General features: G+C 49.6%; 6 protein-coding genes across 6 annotated transcripts; all 6 read left to right on the top strand.

The window, feature by feature from the left end:
* Positions 1 to 1,483: 1,483 nt before the first annotated feature.
* N7484_011857 (PPIL4 family peptidylprolyl isomerase) lies at positions 1,484 to 3,029 on the top strand (the record flags this gene model as incomplete). Its single annotated transcript, XM_057122244.1, has 4 exons — positions 1,484 to 1,563; positions 1,643 to 2,340; positions 2,391 to 2,587; positions 2,652 to 3,029. 4 exons carry the CDS (start codon positions 1,484 to 1,486, stop codon positions 3,027 to 3,029), a joined length of 1,353 nt encoding a protein of 450 aa, XP_056967998.1.
* Positions 3,030 to 3,425: 396 nt separating this feature from the next.
* Positions 3,426 to 5,090, top strand: N7484_011856 (UDP-N-acetylglucosamine diphosphorylase; the record flags this gene model as incomplete). The annotated part of the gene is made up of 3 exons (XM_057122243.1): positions 3,426 to 4,151; positions 4,225 to 4,959; positions 5,019 to 5,090. 3 exons carry the CDS (start codon positions 3,426 to 3,428, stop codon positions 5,088 to 5,090), a joined length of 1,533 nt encoding a protein of 510 aa, XP_056967997.1.
* Positions 5,091 to 6,225: 1,135 nt separating this feature from the next.
* Positions 6,226 to 7,293, top strand: gisB (putative zinc knuckle nucleic acid binding protein; the record flags this gene model as incomplete). Its single annotated transcript, XM_057122242.1, has 6 exons — positions 6,226 to 6,299; positions 6,350 to 6,385; positions 6,438 to 6,449; positions 6,506 to 6,547; positions 6,604 to 6,722; positions 6,775 to 7,293. The coding sequence occupies exons 1-6, from the start codon at positions 6,245 to 6,247 to the stop codon at positions 7,291 to 7,293; spliced, it is 783 nt and encodes a 260-aa protein (XP_056967996.1). The 5' UTR covers positions 6,226 to 6,244.
* Positions 7,294 to 8,018: 725 nt separating this feature from the next.
* N7484_011854 (recombinase DMC1) lies at positions 8,019 to 9,498 on the top strand (the record flags this gene model as incomplete). Its single annotated transcript, XM_057122241.1, has 8 exons — positions 8,019 to 8,057; positions 8,114 to 8,206; positions 8,269 to 8,364; positions 8,433 to 8,533; positions 8,629 to 9,056; positions 9,133 to 9,155; positions 9,213 to 9,375; positions 9,431 to 9,498. 8 exons carry the CDS (start codon positions 8,019 to 8,021, stop codon positions 9,496 to 9,498), a joined length of 1,011 nt encoding a protein of 336 aa, XP_056967995.1.
* Positions 9,499 to 9,792: 294 nt separating this feature from the next.
* On the top strand, positions 9,793 to 10,769 carry N7484_011853 (putative ribosomal small subunit assembly protein; the record flags this gene model as incomplete). The annotated part of the gene is made up of 2 exons (XM_057122240.1): positions 9,793 to 10,710; positions 10,761 to 10,769. The coding sequence occupies 2 exons, from the start codon at positions 9,793 to 9,795 to the stop codon at positions 10,767 to 10,769; spliced, it is 927 nt and encodes a 308-aa protein (XP_056967994.1).
* Positions 10,770 to 14,280: 3,511 nt separating this feature from the next.
* On the top strand, positions 14,281 to 15,255 carry N7484_011852 (uncharacterized protein; the record flags this gene model as incomplete). The annotated part of the gene is made up of 2 exons (XM_057122239.1): positions 14,281 to 14,677; positions 14,798 to 15,255. 2 exons carry the CDS (start codon positions 14,281 to 14,283, stop codon positions 15,253 to 15,255), a joined length of 855 nt encoding a protein of 284 aa, XP_056967993.1.
* Positions 15,256 to 17,916: the final 2,661 nt, after the last annotated feature.

Raw genomic sequence — 17,916 nt, 5'->3', positions numbered from 1 at the left:
GGAAAAAAAGAAAGGAAAAGGCTTGACACCTATCATTTTGATCAGCCGGCGCTAGCACATACTAGGGTTAGGGACCCAACAAAGCGCGCGCTGTTATGAACACTACTAGGATCCATGGCCTTAAGGTTGCGTCTTGATCGCCGACATGGATTGGCGGATCCGCTTGGTAGCTGTTAGCGCTTCCGCGCGCCGCACCTAGGTCAAAATGGCAAAATCTAAAAAAGCAAGTCCAGCCAAAAATGAGAATGCGCCAGATCCAGGGTCTGGAACCGCTGGGGGCAGCATCTGTCTCGAGCTCAAAATGGAAAAGGGAGAGATTGAAAGTCCGCGCCTATGATGCAGGAAATTCCGGGATACTGGGACATACTAGGGTAATGAGGTCCAAGCCCTCTTCCAAGATTGTCGTCCGTACAGGGTCATTATTAGTATGGAATTTTCCATGTATCTGGAAGCAACGAAGCTGAAGCTAGAAGACGAAGGGGAAGAAACTCTACCTATTCTTCTGAGTTTCATATACCCGGAGCCAGCAGAGACGAAGAGTCAATGGACGGAGTCTCTTAGCAACTCTAGGTCTGACATTGCACGACATGGGGCAGAGGCAGGAGAGACAGATTGGGCTAAGCCAGCTGACTCTGACTTGACTCGCCAGGAACGTTGGGAATGAAACTAGTCTTTGCACTAGGAGGGATACCTTGCACCTGGGGCAACTATCCCCTGTGTGCCGGGGCCTCTCAAAGGTGCTGGTGTATCAAGTTGGTCTTGGTTTGATTTTCTGACTTTCTTTTTCTTTTCGTATCAGGGCTAGAAAGGGAAACGCCTCGTCATGATCTTCGTCCCCCACGTGTAGGTGTTGGGGCTAAAGACGATAGATGTGTCCTCTTTTTCTTGCCTGCAGGAGGCCGCCCGTTTTAGCCCTCTACCGTTTTCTGCCGTGGAACAAGTCATCCGAGGGTTATCCAGAGAGGTCACTGCGCTGACAGGTCGTGGTACTGTGTACACGGTCATCCTGAAGTCAGGCTCGGGGAGATGAATACAAGGGAATAGGTCAGAATAGAGGAAACCCTTCATTCTTTTGGTTTAGACTGCCAGTGCATGACCTATTCCGAGGAATCGGTGAGGGGATCTGCAGCAAACAGCTTCAGATCTGGGTCCCGATCTGGAAGAGGGTTAGGGAAGCTTGTCCAACTGGGACACTCGGAAGATATGCCGGTCGATTGTGAAGGGAGAGAACGTGAAGTTGCACAAAGGAAGCCGGGTCGATCATCCGGAGAAGCTCTGACTTGCCTGTGGACTTGTCAAAAATACTCCTAAGCTCAAGTTGTACAGGCAAAAGTTGATGCATCTCCAGTTCCCCGGTTCAGGCTTCTGATTGGCCCAAGCTCCGTGTCGATCTTTCTCTCCGACTTCTCTCTTTCTGCGACATCGATCTGAAGCAAGAAACAAGAAAGTACAACCCTGCTCATTCCCCCCCCTCCCCCCCCAAATGAGTGCCTTGCTGGAGACCTCCTTGGGCGATATCGTCATTGACCTCTTGGTTGACGAGTCGCCCAAGGCCTGTGAGAAGTAAGCGCCCTCCCCTTGCCCGGTCCTGTCGTGCCGCATCAAACTGCTGAACAAGAAACTAAGCTTCTCTTCAACATAGCTTCCTCAAGCTGTGCAAAATCAAGTATTACAATTATTCTCCCGTCCACAGTGTCCAGAAGAACTTCTCCTTCCAGACCGGAGACCCGCTTGGCCCTGACGCCCCCGAGAGCGATGGCGGATCTTCGATCTGGGGCTTGCTGGATGGCCCCTCTAAGCGCACCTTTCCAATCGACCTGCCGAAACTCAAGCATACCGAGCGCGGAATGGTGAGCATGGCAACCGTTCCAGCCACCAACGATCCCGACCAACGCCTCGCCGCCAGCCAGTTCTTAATTACCTTGGGTGACAATCTGGACTACCTGGATGGGAAGGCGGCTATTTTTGGCAGAGTGGTTGAGGGATTTGATGTGTTGGAAAAAATAAACGATTCGTTTATCGATGATCGAGGTCGACCCTTGAAAGATATTCGCATCCGCCACACCGTCGTTCTAGATGATCCCTTTGATGATCCCCCAGCGCTGGTCGAACCGCCTGAGAGTCCGTTGCCATCCAAAGCACAGTTGGCGACGGTGCGAATTGCAGACGATGAGGAATTGGATGATGAGATGGATGAGGATGCCATGGAGAAGTTGCGCCGGGAGCGCGACGCTCGGGCTCAGGCCTTGACCTTGGAGATGGTGGGAGATCTGCCGTTCGCCGACGTCAAGCCCCCGGAGAATATTCTCTTTGTGTGTAAATTGAATCCGGTGACTCAAGGTTTGTCTGGACTTTTGCCTTGTTTGAACTCCACGCTAATAATCCCCTAGATGAGGATCTACAATTGATCTTTAGTCGATTTGGTGTCATTCTATCCTGTGAGGTAATACGGGACAAGCGTACTGGAGATAGTCTGCAGTACGCTTTTATTGAGTTCGACAACCAGAAAGACTGCGAACAAGCCTACTTTAAGATGCAGGGTGTACTCATTGATGATCATCGAATCCACGTTGATTTCTCTCAAAGTGTATGTCTTCAGATATGCGCCGCATTGACACAATTCCTATGAATCCTGTGCTGATATACTACAGGTTTCCAAATTGTCCGAGAGTTGGCGCAACGCCACCGTCACCAAGCGCAGGCAGCGAGGTGGATTTGGTGGTGTCGCTGATCTTGAAAAGAAACGCCAGTACCGAGAGTCTGACGACACTCGAGCGGACGAGCCTGATGATAGCTACAATATGGTCTTTGATAAAAACAAGCGCCGAGATCAATCATCTGGGCCGCCTGCCGCTCGTGAGGAGCGCCATCGCAGCCCTCCAAGAGATTCATACCGAGATCGACGAGATCAAGTTCGACCTCGTCGCCGTTCTCCAAGTCGAAGTCCTGGGCCAAGAGACCGCCGAGACCGCGATCGCTACCGTGACCATCGCCGGCGAGATGATCGGTATGATCGTCGACGAATGTAACATACTTAACAAAAAGGTTATGCCTGCTATACACACCGAATCAATATGTAACATCAGCCTGCGCCTCTCAAAGCCTTTATTTTCAAACATCAGATGTAGAAAACCGGATCGGTTGGAAGCTTGCCCCGCTGGCGGGGCACATTCGGGCAATCCAATGGGTCATGTCTCAAGCGGGGACTCACTCAGGTTCCTCTGTCCGTGGCTCCGATTCGTCTGAAACACTAAAAATAAATTCGTAGACTACTGTACTAAACCATATGTGGCTTGAGTTGAGGCGTATCCCTAGTTGAAGCTACAGCTTTATATTTACTTTTCCCGCCACTTCCCCCTCCCTTCCACTCCGCCCGCCTTCCACAAACAACGCTTTCCATTTCCCACACACACAAATTAATCACAATGGCTGCGGCAATCAAGGAGACCGTCTCCAACCTGATTGGCAAATTCTCAGGTGGTGCTGAGGAAGCGCCCCGGGAACCCTCGACCGAAGAGTTCCAGTCTCTGCAGGAGAAGTACACCCAGGCCGGCCAAGGTCAGGTCTTCGCCTTTGTTGATGAGCTGCAAACCGCCGAGAAGTCCCAGCTCTTCCACCAACTATCCAACTTTGATCCCACCCGCATCAATGAGCTGGCCAACGTTTCCCTGAACCCACCCAAGACCGAGCAGGCCACCGCCACGGTCGAGCCCCTCCCCGCCTCCGCTACGGCTTCCATCATTGATTCCGACCCCGCTGATCTCCAGAAATGGTTCGATGCTGGTCTGAAGCAGGTTGCTGAGAACAACGTCGCCGTGGTGCTGATGGCCGGTGGCCAGGGTACCCGTCTCGGTAGCTCCGCGCCCAAGGGCTGCTTTGATATCGGTCTGCTGAGCCAGAAGTCGCTGTTCCAGCTGCAGGCGGAGCGTATTCTGAAGCTGCAAGAGGTAGCGCAGAAGACTCACGGTGTCCAGTCGGCGATCATTCCCTGGTACGTGATGACCAGTGGCCCGACCCGCAAGCCAACAGAGGAGTTTTTCGAGAAGAGCAAGTACTTCGGACTTGATAAGAGCAATGTTTTCATTTTTGAGCAGGGTGTGCTGCCTTGCATCTCCAATGAGGGCAAGATCCTGCTCGAGGGCAAGGGCAAGGTATGATCCGCTTCTTTTTTCTTTTCTAATTAAGTCGACTTGGGCAGCATAGATTGCTGATACATCACTATAGGTTGCTGTTGCTCCCGATGGAAACGGTGGAATTTACCAGGGTCTAGTGACCTCTGGAGCCCGTGAAGACATGCGCAAGCGTGGCATTAAGCACATCCACATCTTCGGTGTCGACAACTGTCTGGTCAAGGTGGCCGACCCCATTCTCATCGGTTTCTCTGCCGACAAGGACGTGGATATCGCCACCAAGGTGGTGCGCAAGCGCGACGCTGCCGAATCTGTTGGTTTGATCGTGCAGAAGAACGGCAAGCCCGATGTCGTCGAGTACTCCGAGATCGACCAGGAGACCCGTGAAGCCAAGGACCCCAAGCAGCCTGAGCTGCTCAAGTTCCGTGCTGCCAACATTGTCAACCACTACTACTCCTTCCGCTTCCTCGAGTCCATCGAGAACTGGGTGCACAAGCTGCCCCACCACGTGGCTCGCAAGAAGATTCCCTTTGTTAACCCCGAGGATGGTGAGGCCGTGAAGCCTACCAAGCCTAACGGCATCAAGCTGGAGCAGTTCATCTTCGATGTCTTCCCCATGACCCCGCTTGACAAGTTTGCTAGCATTGAGGTGCGCCGTGAGGACGAGTTCTCGCCGTTGAAGAATGCCCGTGGCACCGGTGAGGATGATCCGGATACCAGCCGTGCCGATATCATGAAGCAGGGCCAGCGGTGGATCGAGGCTGCCGGTGGTATTGTCATTACCGAGGGTGAGGCATTTGGAGTGGAAGTCTCTCCCCTGATCAGCTACGTATGTTTATCCCATCTATTTCCCTTATGACTCCGGACAATGCTAACTATTGTGTGTAGGCTGGTGAGAACTTAGAGTTCCTTTCTGGTCGGGAAATCAAGGCCCCGGCAATCCTGGAGCGAGAAGAGTAGACCCCACATTCTTTATTGGTTAAAACAAAACATTGAGAGTACCTAGTGCAGGTGCAACCTCTCAGGCTGCATTTTGTTGTTACGTATACTTTCCCTTTTTCTCTCTTTTAGTAGGGATGTTTGAACGAAGAAATGAATTGCATAGTATTTTTTATCTGTTGATCAGAGAATGAACTTGGTTGCATCGGTCATGAGTGAATGGTCTCCTGGAATGAAGGGGCTATATAGATTGCAGTTTCATAGTGGTACCGCGCACGAGCTCGTAGGAAGCTTATCTGTTATGCTGTACTCGGTAGAGCTTGCCATAGCACCAAGCTATAGCTTGAAGTATGATCGCTGGCAAGCTGCCTCATAGGTCAGCTACGGCATGTCCAATACACCTATTTCCCAAATAAGTCATTTGGAGAGCCTGTATATCCGGTGGCCTCGGTTCAAAACAAATGATGGGCCTCAGAACTTGACCAATTCGACTATTCTATCTCAATGGAAGACCGCGTTCGTCATCGAATGACAGCGCAGATGAATCAGCAACCTTACTGGTGGAGCTAAAGTTTTGACGAGTTAGCGCCCCCACGGCATTTTCTGTCTTCTCCATTCTTCATTAGAAAATAAAGTGATATCGCTGTTTGAAGGGTTCCATATTCCCGGTGTTGTGGTAAGTGAAGTCATTGTGCGCTTGGGGCTACAGTAACGTTCGACCCACTTTTGTGATTTTTTTGGTGGGCTGTCAAGAACGTGATGTTCTTGACCATCGTTGGTTGATTTCGCGCTTCTCCTCCCCAAGGTTCTCAAAGCTAACAGGGTCCCTGGAACTCATTAGAACTTGAGATTGGCAAGAGTATACTTTCCTTGGTGAGTCTACGCCGTTCTGCCCTTCGTTTTTGGTTCCCCGCGCGGATCGTCGGCCTCCCCTCCATCCCGCACGATGCAATTTTTGAACATGCGACAAAATCGAGATACCCACTTCACTGTTTGGGTTTCGTGTTGGACAACCATACGCACATGATATCTCTGCAATATTGGTCTTCTGTGCTTGGATGAGACGGATTGAATAATATGGCCGTGGAGGAACAATTGGCGACCGGAAACTTGCGGGATTGGGAAACGACATGTCGAAGTCGAATTAGGCTGATGCTCGTTTGTAGAAATCAGAAATGATGTTGTCTCGTCGTGCGTGCTACAAGTGTGGCAACATTGGCCACTACGCCGGTCAGTTGAGAACATTCGGTTTGCTTAGAACCTTTCACTAACTGGCGCAGAGGTCTGCTCTTCCACTGAGCGCTTGTGCTACAACTGTATGTATATTCATACTCTCTTTCTCTCGATCTAAAGCTAATGGCATCATAGGCAAGCAGCCTGGTAGGCATTTCGTGTGACCGTTCCTTGATCTACAAAGTCTCATTCATCTCAAATAGGCCACGAGTCCAGCAGCTGCCCCCTTCCTCGTACCACCGAGAGTAAGAACCCACCCCAATCGATGAGATCATGTTAGTCATAGACTGACCTTCAATAGCCAAGCAGTGCTACAACTGCCAGGGCCTTGGACATGTCCAGGCTGACTGCCCCACTCTGCGCCTGAACGGCGGTGCCAACGGCCGCTGCTACAACTGCGGCCAGGCCGGCCACCTTGCCGTATGTTGACTCCGATTCGTTGCTCTGGTCGATATACTTACAATCCACACAGCGTAACTGCACTAGCCCTGCTGTGCCCAACGCTGGCCGTCGCCCCGCTGGAGCTGCTCGTGGCGGTTTCCAGGGCCAGGGCGGTTTCCGTGGTAACTTTGGTGGCTTCCCCCGCACTGCCATGTGCTACAAGTGTGGTGGCCCCAACCACTTCGCCCGTGACTGCCAGGCTCAGGCCATGAAGTGCTATGCCTGTGGCAAGCTTGGTCACATCTCCCGTGACTGCACCTCCCCCAACGGTGGCCCTCTGAGCCAGACCGGCAAGGTCTGCTACAAGTGCGGCCAGCCCGGTCACATCTCCCGCGACTGCACCACCACTGAGGCTGCTGCTCCCGCGGCCTCTGATGCTGCTGCCGCCACCGTTGCTGTGGATGCCACTGCCTCGGCTCCTATTGCCCCTGTTGTCTCCGCTGTCGCTGCCGTCGAGGCCGTCGAGGCTGGCGAAACCGAAGCCGCCACTGCGGCCCCTGCTGCTGCTCCGGCTGCGGCTGCGGCTGCTCCTACCACCACTGTTGCATAAGCGACTTCTTGATTTAACCTGATTTCTCACCACCGTGCCATGCCCGGACTTATTTCCCCCATTTCTTCTTTCAACCCTGTATTACGGTCACTTTCAACCCCGAACGATCCTTTTTTTCCCTCTCCGGAGTCTTCCTTTGCATATATTGGCCATTCTCCCTTCGAATTGGGTATTGGTTTGAATTTGTTTGTTTATCGTCTTTGTCTTTTCTTTTCGCATTGCCACTTGTTATGTATACGACGATCGAACAGAAAAAGTTCTTCCCTTTTTCTTTTGAAATCACGAACCCCCGGTTTCCCTCAAGCTGACTTGATCTTGGTCAAGTCTCATGGTTGGCGTCTTGTCTATTTGTTTCTCCCACAGTCGAATCTTTGATTCGATGAAATCTACTCTTGATTGCGGTTTTCCCGGTTGGGCCCGGAGAGAGAGCGAGAGAGGATGAGAGGATGAGGAGTGGTGGATGCAGAGAAAGAGAAAGAGAAAAGCAGATCGCAGTGTATTTGGAATGGGGCCTTTTCCGGTGAGAAGATTCCTTGGTGCTGAGAATAAGAAAACGCAATTCTTTCGACATTTTTTCCTGTGTAATATGTAGTCTAGTTGAATCAGTAGTGTAGAAGAAAACGGTATTCCTTGGGATCAATTAATCGTTCTGTAGTAGACCCGGGACTGTCACTCCCAACCAAGTTTCACTCTTCCATCTCTCACTTTCCATCACCATCGCCAAAATGCCTGGCTCCGATGTGGGAGATGAATATGGTGATGAGGTTTGTTTCATCTCAATCCATCTACTTGATGTCTTCGGACAATTAACTTTCATCAGGACTTCATCGTGGATATCGATGGGATTCAATCCCACGGCATTGGAGTTGCAGACATAACCAAGCTTAAAGCCAATGGGTACTACACTGTTTCTGTACGCATACGTCATCAATTGATCCTAATAGTACTCAAAGTCCTTGTTAACGCCGACATCAGTCTGTACATGGTGCCACCCGCAGAACACTCCTCAAAGTCAAAGGCTTCAGCGAAATCAAGGTAGAGAAGATCAAGGAAGCTGTCCAAAAATGCCTTGTCAGTTTAACATTCCAGGCGTTTTGTGGCAATAATAATGGGGACATTTCTAATATATGATGCATTAGCCCTCCTTGGGATTCATCACAGCCATGGAATTATTCCATCAGCGCAAGAAAGTCCTCCGGATCTCAACAGGAAGCAAACAATTTGACTCTATTCTCGGAGGGTAAGTTGAATCCTTCACAGGAAAATGACCCACGTCTACGACGGAGCACACTGTAATTCCATCTGATCTAATCTAATCTAATCATTCACATACAGCGGCTTCCAAAGCATGAGCATCAGCGAGGTCTTCGGCGAGTTCCGCTGCGGAAAAACCCAACTCTCACACACAATGTCCATCATCGCTCAGCTCCCAAAGGCAATGGGCGGTGCTGACGGTAAAGTTGCATACATCGACACAGAAGGCACATTCCGGCCTGAGCGTATCGCGCAGATCGCCGAACGCTTCGGCGTTGATCCGGACATGGCCCAAGAGAATATTTCGTATGCGCGTGCTCTGAACAGTGAGCATCAGCTGGAACTGCTGAATACACTGAGTCGAGAATTCGCGGGTGGGTCTTATCGTTTGCTTGTGATTGATAGCATTATGAATTGTTTCCGAGTCGACTACTGTGGACGTGGGGAGTTGGCGGAGCGTCAGCAGAAGTTGAATCAGTTCTTGATGAAGCTAGCGCATATGGCTGAAGGTGAGCTCTAATTTTTATACACCCTTGTGTTGCAGTTTCATGCGTTTTGCGATGTTTGTTGCTGATGTTTCTACAGAGTTCAATGTCTGCGTCTTGATGGTCAGTATACCCAAGCCTTTCGATGCTTATTCTGCTAGCATCTAACTTGCTTTTCAGACGAATCAGGTCCAGAGTGACCCCGGTGCAAGTGCTCTCTTTGCCGGTGCTGATGGTCGCAAGCCTGTCGGTGGACATGTACTTGCTCATGCGTCTACAACTCGAGTGCTGCTTCGCAAGGGCCGTGGTGAGGAACGGGTAGCTAAGATTCAGGATTCGCCTGGTAAGCACCAACACATAGAGACTTGCCTTTTCAAACTACATTCTGATTTTTCTAGACTGCCCCGAGAGAGAAGCCACCTATGTGATCACGAATGGAGGCATCAACGATCCAGACCAGATTTGAGTGATGTGGGATATGAATCTCGGAAAACAGCGATATGAGAAGGAATTTTATTTCTCGTGGAAGTATATGTAGCATTAAATAGTGATTATATTCTATATTAAAGAATCGACTTTCCTTTATCTGCTACTTCTTGGCTCCTTCCGAGGTTATTAATTTAGTAGTTCCGTTCCTCAGCTATTCTTGCTCTGTTTCACCGCCCGTGAATCCGCCCGGACGGCACGGCAGAATTAAAAAAACTGCAAAAAAGTCACCAACTTAAACGGCGAACAATTAACACCAATCCTCATCACCAAAATGAAGAGAGACGCCCCAAAAGTGGAAGGGTACACCACCCTCCCACTCCAGCTCCCATCAATCCCGACCTACCCCCTACCAGCCACCCACTACCTCTACATTCGCCCCCACGAACCTCGCATTCCAGACCCTGACTCCTCTCGCTCTCTTTTCATCGTCAATACCCCCATCGACACAACAGAAACCCACCTCCGCGACCTCTTCGGCAAGCAACTTGCCGCCGGCCGTGTCTCAAGCGTCCAATTTGAAGACGTCCCCACCAAAAAGACTAATGTCGCACCCGCAACAGAAAACAACCTCTCCCACCGCAGCAAAAAGCGCAAGCGTGTTACAGCCGACGATCTCCAGTCCCAGCTAGACGAGATCACCCTTCCTTCAACATGGGATCGTCAACTCCAAAAGAGTGGCGCCCATGCCATCGTCGTCTTCGCCGATCGCGCAAGCATGGAAGCAAGCCTCAAAGCCGCCGCCAAAGCCGCAAGAAAGGGAACAACCATCGTCTGGGGCGAAGATGTCTCTAAAGACCGTGTCCCCGCACTAGGTCTGCAACGCTACCTCTCCCACGAACGTCGCCGCTACCCCGCCCGCCGGGAGCTGTTGACGGCCGTCAATGACTTTATGACTGTCTTCGCGCAAGTGTCCGAGGGACGGAAGCGCGAGGAGTCGAGGAAGTATGCGGAGCCGGATGAGGATGGATTCGTTACTGTCACGAATGGACCTAAGTTGAATTCTGTTGCGAGGGAGGAGGAAATGAAGGAGTTGATTGCGCGGGAGAAGAAGAAGGCTGAGGGATTGGAGGACTTCTACCGGTTCCAGTCTAGAGAGAAGAGGAAGGAGAGGCAGCAAGAATTGCTCAAGAAGTTCGATGAGGATAAGAGGAAGTTGGCGGATATTAAGATGCGGAAAGGAAAGATTCGGGTGAGTTTCTTTGCTTCGACTTGGTGAATTCACTGCTAACTGGTTTCTAGCCTGAGTGAGGTGTCTATAGCATGGCAAGGCGTTCTGGGAGTTTCTATGGACAAAACCAAGCGTCCTGGTACATAGGGAGTGAGTCATCTCGAATTTCTTGATTTTTTTCCTGTTCCTATTCCATACTCCTATGATGAATCCGCTGGGGCCAGTGTAGCAAGACGCGCTTCGCCGCTGTCTGCCATGCCATCAAAAACCAGCATTATAACAATCTTCTCGCCTTCTGAAAAGTTTTCGATACCACAGAGTCTTATCTGTTTCTATGTGGCATTCGCTGATCGATACATTAGTTTATCAGTCATTTAGTGCATTGATTACGTGTCCATGTGAACACAATAGAATTATTAGGACATCGATTGATTTTGTCCTGAATCGAAATTCAACTATGTACATGTAAATCGGCTTCCACCAATGACCTTTGGTATGCTTAAGCACCTGAGGGAAGGTCACATGATAATGAGGCTGAGGATAGTTATCGAGAAGTTGGGCAGTCATTTGCCCACTAACACGGCATAAAACGCATTGCATATTGACCATGACTTCCATATCTTTTGGCGGCGCAAACTCGGGCAGCCAAGTGGGAATTAACAATGGAACTATCCATCTGCCCCCAAGTAGGTCTCACAGGACCGTCGTGGCTAAACCAGGTCAAACTTTGGAATCACCTAATCATTTCTGGGTCCAGAGCAAGAGCGGCCAGAGACTCCACCCCTTCCTCTATCTACCGTTCCGTTCCGTCGTGATCGTAACTATGTTGATCGTGGAACGCTGCTCGATGAGATATACGAAAGGGGGACTACACCGGGTGCTAGGATAGCGCTTGTTGGCCTGGGTGGCGTAGGGTAAGTGAAGATAGACAGCGAATTGATCCCTGCTCAGTTGTGTTAACTTATGGGAAGTAAATCTCAACTTGCGATTGAACTATCCTACCGAATCCGGGAAAAGTCGCCTCAGACATGGGTTCTCTGGATTCACGCAGGTAATGCGGCTCGTTTTGAGCAAGATTGCCGGGATATCGCCGACCGAGTCAAGATCGCCGGGCGAAAAGACCCCTCGGCTAATATATTTGGGCTCATTCACAGCTGGCTTGCTGATGAAAAGAATGGAAAATGGGTTGTGATGCTTGATAATGTGGACGATAGTCAGTTCCTCCATGAAGTTCCGCCATCGGGGCAACCCCTCCTGGCATACTTCCCAATCACCCTGAACGGGTCAATGATCATTACTTCTCGAAGCAGTGGCGCTATCTCTAGCATAGTGGAAGGCGACGATACTTTTTCGATAGAACCAATGGATTCGTCACAAGCAACGGTGCTCTTTGAGAAGAAGCTAGGAGCGCAAGCGGAGAAGGAAAGCATCATTCAGCTCGTCACTACTCTTGACTGTATACCACTTGCAATTGTGCAAGCCGCAGCTTATATCAAACAAAGAATGCCCCGCCTGTCGGTATCACAGTATCTGAAGGAATTTCAAAAGAGTGATCGTAAGAAAACAAGTCTCCTGAACCATAACGGAGGGCAGCTACGTCGAGATAGAGATGCAAAAAACTCTATTCTGATTACCTTGCAGATATCGTTCGACCATATACTACAAGCCCAACCAGTGGCTGCAGGCCTTTTGTCGCTCATGAGTTGCTTCGACCGCCAAGGCATCCCTGCAAAGTTACTTCAGCGCGAATTACTGAATGAAAGCGATGACAACGAAGAGAGTGGAACAGAGTCTAGCATAGACGAGGAGTTTGAAGATAACATACTGGTTCTAAGAGATTACTCGATGATCTCTATCAGTGTTGATGGAGCGACATTCGAAATGCATCGGTTAGTACAATTGGCTATGCGGAAGTGGCTTGAGGCCTACGGTGTACATGAAGATTGGAAGCAGCTATTCATCGAGATACTTTGGTCTGAATTTCCAGACGGGGGATTTGAGAACTGGGCGGTGTGCCAATCGCTCTTTTCACATGTACAATCTGCTCTCGTGCATCCACCGAGTGGTGAAGGGATCTTACCAAAATGGGCCGACGTGCTTCATAGAGCAGCTTGGTTTGCGTATAATACGGCAGATTTTCGTGTGTGCGAAAATCTAGCAACCTTGGCTATGAACATAAGAACGAGACTGTTTGGTCCACGCCACGAGACAACGATTGATAGTCTAGAAATGGTAGGGGGAGCATACACACTTACCGGTAAATGGAAAAGCGCAGAGGTTTTAGAGCTACGAGTAATAGAATATCGCAAGCAGGTGCTCGGGCCGGAGCATCCCGATACACTGGTTAGCATGTATAACCTGGCATTTACCTACCAGCATCAAGGACGATGGAAGGAGGCCGAAGAGCTCAACGTGCAGGTGATGAGGGCTCGCACACAGGTACTCGGTGAAGACCATTACCAGACACTGAATAGCATGCATAATCTAGCATCGATCTGCCAAGCTCAAAACCGATGGAAGGAGGCCGAAGAACTTTACGTGCGGGTGATAAAGGCCCGCGAACAAGTACTCGGACCAATGCATCCTGACACTCTGATCAGCACAAGCGGCCTAGCATCGACCTACCGGTATCACGGACGATTTCAAGAGGCCGAAAAACTCTGGCTGCATGTGATGGAGGCCCGCAAACAGGTCCTCGGGCCGGAGCATCCTAACACTTTGGTTAGCATGAATAATTTGGCTATTACATTAAAGTCATCTGGTCGGATTAAAGCTGCTTTACACTTGATGGCAGAATGTTGCCGGCTCCGCAGCCTGAAACTAGGCCCTGATGACTCGCGGACAATTTCTTCAATGTCTACTTTGAATAAGTGGAAAATGGAGACTGTGGATGCCTGGTCTGCCCAATCCCTTGAAGCGCTGGCTGAAATTTGAGAGGTAGAATAGACCTACACTTGTTCTACGGAAGCCCCTGGGCTACTTCTAGAGCTAGCCGACATGATGCGTGAGCAGCCCTCTCGCGCCGCGTCTTGCGCGGAAAGTAGGGTTTCTCAAGTCTACTGAGTCTGCACAGCCTGGGGGAAGGGAAACTTTGTTTTGTATAATAATGAGATCAGTATCCCAAAGCTCTCTCACCCAGTGATCCGAGGCCCGAATGAGGTTTGGCACTGTTCCATGATATATTTGGAGCAAAAATCGGTGTGTGAAGCATGGAAGCCAACTTCCAACACGTAGTAGTCATCCTGGGCTCTTTTAACGGTAAAGCACAGACCAAGGCTTGGCATCCCATCTCACTCACTCAAGCTTGTACGTCCGCAGACCCGGAGCTTCGGCTTCGATACACAGCTTTCCACTCTCCAGGTCTGTATATGTAGACAGACTCTAAAATTTAGGACATGGAATCATGGTCCCGAAATGATGGATCGATACTTGTAATGTGAACTCGTGGCTGCGAATCGTTCGTACCCCGCAACATATCTTACCCATTCGACCCTACAAACCCACGCTAGCTCACATCACCATCTCCCTCTTCCCTCACTTGTTTATATTTTGAAAACAACCGTTCCCCCGTTCCAGACACAACAAATCAAAATGGCCAACACGGCAACTCCAGAAGAGACCGACACGGACTCAGATGTGGAGTTCGAAGACGTGCCTCTAGCTGCACCAAGATCAGCACCGGATACAGACAACAACGGCACCGCCTCAGTTCACTCGGTGTCTTTCCAAACAGAAACGCCACTATGGGCTCCGATACTTTCTCTGCCCGAGCAACGCGCCCAGCCCCTGCATCCCGGCTCGGCAGAGGAAACTCAAATGCGTGGTCGATTGAGCACAGGCATCGAAAGAATCACCTACCGTCACATGAAGTCTGAAATGGGCATGGATGGAAGCGAGACCCGAGCTTCAGAGAAAAGATTCGAGAACTTCGCCCAGTTGGCACGGGAGGTGGGGCTGTTAGTCGATTCGTTATGGGCATCGGCGACTCGTAAGTTGATATTTCTTTTCTTCTCGAATCCTCAGGTCTTCCTCTTTACTCCCATGTTTCCATGTCCCCTCTCCTGGTTCTGATAAGCCTACATCGTCGAATTATACTAACAGCATCCAGCCTCGATCCAAGTCGAAGGCCTAATCACTCTTGCTGGGATCACCGAAATGGCTCTCCCGACCTACAAATTCGATCCTGAGGCTACACTAACCATCCTGCATAAATTTGACTCGATCTTCGCCGCTCTCTGTACCGGTCAGCACCCGGTTACTAAAGAACTCATTCCCGGTGCGACGGCAGACCGTCCGCTCGTGACGCAGACGCAGAAGGTTCGGATCCGTAGCTTAGCGGAGACGACGCGGTACAAGATCTTTTCTTGTCTTGAGGACTCCAGTTCGAGCAGTTTTTCTGAGCTGAATGAAAATGGGAATGCTGCTTATGATGATGAGCCCCTGGGTGCAGATCTTCCTATGCAGCCTTGGTTGATGGAGGCTGCGAAGGTTTATGACCAGACTTTGATGTTGTTGGCGGATCAGGGTGAAGGTGATAATCTAGATGGGGGATGTTATGCGGATTGAGTGTATGGAGGATGGTGTCCGGTGTCCACTGTTTTTGAGTGTTTGTATGGCTTCTTGTTCAGAGTGGATACGTGGTTTGATGGTAGTTTCAGGAAAATGGCATCATTTATCAGCAACTAGTCAAGGCTTTACTCTGTAGAGGGGCTGCTCAATGCCAAGATTTATTTTCAGAATGTATAAACGTGGCTAATCAGTATATGTTGATAGTTTTACACTGTTGAGATCTTCTACATGTTGGGTTGCAGCATTATGCAACAACATTAAATTTAATTAAACGTACCAAATTAAACGCCCAAACTGACCCTACAGTCCCACCACACACGCCATAGACGACGAAGAATTTTCTCGAAGACGCTAGAAATGACCCCTAGAAAAAAAAAAAAACCAAAACCAAAAAAGAATATAGTGGGGTGGCCCAGCGTCAGGTACACTTGCGTCCCAAATCTCCAAGGGAGGTAATAGCGATAACCGGTCGAGTGACCCGTATGCACAATACCTCCACCAAACGCTTGTAATGATCGAAGCGAGTCCCGGCCTTCTCTTTGGATAAAACGTCGCGAACTAGTGTGGATTCGAGCCCTGAAAGTGGAGCCTCTGGGTTTTGGGGATGCTCAGCCTTGGGCCTGAGCCACCATGTGTGCATATTTAGTTTAGTTTAGTCGGAGGTTTGAGGGGCTTCAAACGTTGCCCCATTGAAAATAATGACTTCATGATCGCATGGTTTCATTGATTATGTTCATTCTCGATGATTTGTATATAGGGTATGCCCTTATTTCCTAATTCCGGTGGTGGAGGAGCTGATCCATGGTTCACGCGCCCAATTATTAATATGTCTTTGTTGGGAAATGCGCGGTTTTCCAATCCGCGTCGTGTCGTGTTCGCGTTGACAAGACTTTATTTATATGTACTTTCTTAGGTATGCATGCGTAAAGTATATTGTCACTCCTTCTCCCTGGCCTGCAGGGAGGTTATGACAGGCTGAATCCACATAGGTTAATTTTTGTGTAACTAGGGCAGCAACACAAGATGTAAGGGTTCCCGAAGATTTGGGCATCAATCGTGTTTCGAACTGATCTCATAGATCAACGGGTTCCCGAGGTTCCCCTTGCTCATACCAGTTTCACCGAGGGATGCAAGACCAAACTCTATGTGAACTCGATCTGAGAACAAGAACTCCAGGATATGCTTACTTGATACTACTGAAATCAAACCAACATTCATAACTAAAGTACCGTATATCTTCGTGTAGATGATAACAGCGAACAAATCCGCGTTCTCGCCATGCGGCTGGAGCTTTCGCCTCCACGCCAAGCTTGATCCCAAAGCTCGGTAATTCGAATACGACCAAGCGTCCCAACCAATCACGAGCCAGAATCAGCCAGCTCGAGTCCCATGGTTCTGGTTCAGGTCGATGTTGCTCAGCTTGTATTGTGCACCGGGTGACGTATTGCAATTCCTTGCGTTGTAAGCGCGGGCAAAGGTCCGACATGGATCTGAGAACCTTGCTTCGAGAAGGTATTCTGCCGAGAACAGTATGTACTTGGAGGCTACCATGCTGCTGCAGCTGATCTTGTCTAGCGGAGATGGTGCCCTGGTTGTACCTTGATTACTGGGTCATGGGTGCCCCTCCAGCTACAAGCTGCAGGACCTGCATCGGGGTTTCCAGGTTTTTTTTTTTTTTTTTTTTTCTTTCTTCCTCCTTTAGGTATTGGGCTGACACCCTGGTGTACGGTGTCTTGGTTTTACCCGCGGAGGCCATTTCCACGGTTCTGTGGCGTCTGGTGGAGCTCTTCTATTTCCGTTTGTTCTGCAGGTTTGCGAACATCAGCTGAAGAATCTAGTTTGGCTTGGATTATAGACCCTGCATTACATGCGGATAATATCTATTTTGCAAGCGAGGTACATTCATACAATATAATGTACCTCGAATGCTTATGAGCATACACTTGGGTATTATATCGATGATCGCAGCCACCCCATACAATACATGCCTTTCTGATAAGCATTGAGGGGATGCGACAAGTCACATTCAAAGGGTAGCGACAGGTGGTCCTTGCAGGAGGATGCACTCCCTTGTATGACTTCCCTGCATTTAAAACATTCTTAATTCTGGCTATACTCAATACTTGGTAGGAGAGCACCATAGAACTCATGCAGCCATCGGGTATAACGGAACGTTTTGGTAGCGATCGGCCTGGGAGCTGGGGGTGGGTTTTACTATGCGATTCTGCATAGAAACTAGTACCCCGGGATCTGGTTTCGATAGTGATATCATGCATACTAGCAGGATACTAAACCTCATCTTCTGTACTGCGAGAGTTAGTAAACAAAGGATACAATATTCATGATCATCTTCGTAGTATCCATGGATACTATGTAGAAGTTATATTAGGTAAATTTCCAAAACAAAAGGCAAATAAATAACATGACCATACCGTACCCTTGAATACCTGGTAATCTCACGTAAAACGAACCATTTCCCTCCCTTAGTAGCGTAATGGGCTTTCCCACTTCCCCTCCCTCTACGCAGAATCTGAGATTTCAATTCTTCATCTTTCCCCTCCAACCTTCTTCATCCCTCCTTTCCTATTGTTCCACCTCTCGGTTTGCGGATTTCGTTCTGTCTTGCGCTTCGGGAGTTCTTCTCAGGTTTTCATCACC

Source organism: Penicillium longicatenatum, assembly GCF_028827895.1.
Source record: "Penicillium longicatenatum strain IBT 33135 chromosome Unknown contig_7_segment0_segment0, whole genome shotgun sequence".
NCBI lineage: Eukaryota > Fungi > Ascomycota > Eurotiomycetes > Eurotiales > Aspergillaceae > Penicillium > Penicillium longicatenatum.
Note: the sequence above shows the minus strand (reverse complement) of the source record. Positions and strands in the feature narration are given on the sequence as shown.